The 2634-nt window shown below is 45.1% G+C and overlaps 1 protein-coding gene across 1 annotated transcript; it reads right to left on the reverse strand.

Moving 5' to 3' along the window:
• Nucleotides 1-1606: 1606 nt before the first annotated feature.
• LOC141714334 (uncharacterized) lies at nucleotides 1607-1954 on the reverse strand. Its single transcript, XM_074517859.1, has one exon. It carries the CDS (start codon nucleotides 1952-1954, stop codon nucleotides 1607-1609), a length of 348 nt encoding a protein of 115 aa, XP_074373960.1.
• Between the last annotated feature and the right edge of the window lie 680 nt (nucleotides 1955-2634).

Genomic DNA, 2634 nt, shown 5'->3' on the forward strand with positions numbered 1-2634 from the left:
CAAGCCTACTCGGAGAATGCTCAATCAAGCTACCAAGGAAACAATTCGTCTTCCCCCCCAAGGTCCCCGTCTTCGTGGAGGAGTCCTCCGGAGGAAAGAAAAGGGTCAAGGGTTCCGACGGGAATAGCAAGACTCCCTTTGAACCTGGTTGGGGAATTAGTGTCCAAGATTCTATGGTCGGGAGTCCCGAACTTGCTCTAGATTGGTCTAGGTTCGCCATTACCGCTCCTGACTTGATCAAGATCACAACACCCGACAAGCTTCTGGAGGCGGAAATGCTGGGGGCTAATGCCTTATACCACGTACACTAAAATTCTTTTAGTGCATTTAAACTTTCTTGGTCTATTTTTCGGGCTCTTCTTGAGCTTACTCTGATTGGTATAATCGGATTTACTAACTCTTTGATACTTGCCTGTTCTTTTTCAGGTCAATGCTCATTTCAATGCCTTAGCTCTTCAAGGACGCAATATGATGACACAGAACATTGCCTTAGAGAAATCAAAGAACAAGTGGGAGAAGGAATCTCATGAGTGGGAGTCACGGGCGGTGGTGGCTGAGGACAGTAAAGCTGCGCTCTAGCAGTAATATGACAGCCTTTCTAGGAGGAAGAAGATGAAGCGAAACATGATGGTTAATCTCTACCATCATACAGATGACTTTCTCCAACTGATGGATCAGCATGACAATGACATGTGTCCAGTGAACATGTCACTTGGTTGGAATTCGGCCATCGCTAAAGTCCATGGTGTCTATCCTGAGGTTTTTCAGCCAGAAGATTTTCCCAGTCCTTGAACTTCATCCGACACTACCATGGTCGCTCAAGTGCCTGACTCAGGGCTAATCGTGACTTCTCATCACTCCAGCTTCAGCTCAAGCCATCCTGGCTTTAGGGGGAAGCGCCCGTTCGTGACAAGGCTAAAGGGAAAGCTCCTGCTCGAGGAAGCCCGAGTGGCAAAGCACCGTCCAAAGGTCCCCTGTATGGAAAGATTCGCGAGCCTGTTCAAGGGAAGAGGATTTAAAATGAAGGTTCCTCCTCATCCTCTTTAGAGGGCTATGATAGTGAGACCAACGGTGATGAAGATGGTGAAGAGATCACCAAAGTGACGCGGAATGAGAGCGAAGAAGAAAGCTCCTCCGAGGAGTAACCCCCGGCCTTGCATGGCCTAGATCTCCCCTTGTGGCTTTAATTTAAGACTTTTTCATTAATGGCCCTGTGTGGCCTTATATTTCAAATTTGTTTCCTAATCGTCCTTCATGACTGACTTGTGATTCTTCGAGATCTTTTATCCTTTATATAGTATTAGCTTGTTTATTCACTTGTCTTTTATTTTCGGTATTTGGCCTTTCATGGCTTGCACTTATCCAATGCTCATACATAAATAATCGACAGACAAGATGATAAAATAAGCTTGCATAGATAGATAATATCCTAAAAAATGGGTTAAACCCTTACATAGAGTATAAATGGTTTTATCGACCATACTACTACCAATGCTACCAAGTACTAGAACATGTTATGAATGCCCTAAATATAAACCTTCAGGTTTGAAGCGTGCCAAGTGCGGGGCACTTCATCACCGTTCAGGGTCTCTAACTTGTGGGATCCTCATCCTAAAGTCTTCATTGCCTTATAAGGCTCCTCCCAGTTAGGGTCTAGCTTTCCTCTATCGTCGACTCCCGATGCCTCGATCTTCCTTGGAACCAGGTCCCCAGGCTGAAAGAACCTTTCTTTAACCCTTCGATTGTAATAGAGGGAGGGTCTTTGTTGATGCTCTGCATTGCGGGCGTTAGCCTTATCTCTGACCTCGTCAATGAGATCAATATCGAGTCTCATGCCTTCTTCATTTGTCTCTAGTTCATAAGCTTCAACCAAAGGCGACCCGTGGGTAATTTTTAGGGGCACAACAACTTCGGCTCCGTAAGCCAGCATGAATGGGGTAGCTTCAGTTGTCATTTTGCAGGTAGTACGATATGCCCATAATATAGGCAGCAACACGTCTATTCATGTGTTCCTCGAGCGTTCAACCCTCTTTTTAAATCCATCAAAGATGATTCTGTTGGCAACTTCCGCTTGCCCATTTGTTTGTGGGTGCGCAACCGAGGTAAAATGGAGTTCTATGTTGTTATCATCACAATACTCTCTAAACTCCGTATTATCAAATTATCGCCCATTGTTTGTGACAAGGATGCGAGGGATACCAAACCGACATATCACATTTTCCCAGAAAAATTGAGTAATGTGCTTGGTGGTTATCTTGGCTAGTGTCTTAGCCTCAATCCACTTTGTGAAGTAGTCTATGGCTACCACGATGAATTTCCTCTGTCCTGGTACTACAGGGAACGAACCAAGTATATCCATTTCACAAATTACAAATAGGATGGGTGTGCTGATAGACGTGAGCCTTTCTGGGGGCTGTTGTATAATTGGAGTGTGCCTCTGGCATCTGTCGCATTTTTTTACATAAGCCTTTGCATCGGCTAGCATAGTTGGCCAGTAGAACCCCACCCCAATCGAGTTATCTTGTGGGCGAGGGCTCTACCCCCCCAGTGTTGTCCACAAATCCCTTCATGGGATTCTTTAAGCGCTTCCTCTGCTTCAAGAGGTATTAAGAATATTTTATATGCATTGCACAC

Source organism: Apium graveolens, chromosome 3 (genome assembly GCF_009905375.1).
Source record: "Apium graveolens cultivar Ventura chromosome 3, ASM990537v1, whole genome shotgun sequence".
In the NCBI taxonomy this organism is placed as follows: domain Eukaryota; kingdom Viridiplantae; phylum Streptophyta; class Magnoliopsida; order Apiales; family Apiaceae; genus Apium; species Apium graveolens.

Excerpts from the sequence above, each read along its gene's own strand:
- LOC141714334 (XM_074517859.1), bottom strand. The coding sequence starts at position 1,954 with ATGACAACTGAAGCTACCCCATTCATGCTGGCTTACGGAGCCGAAGTT.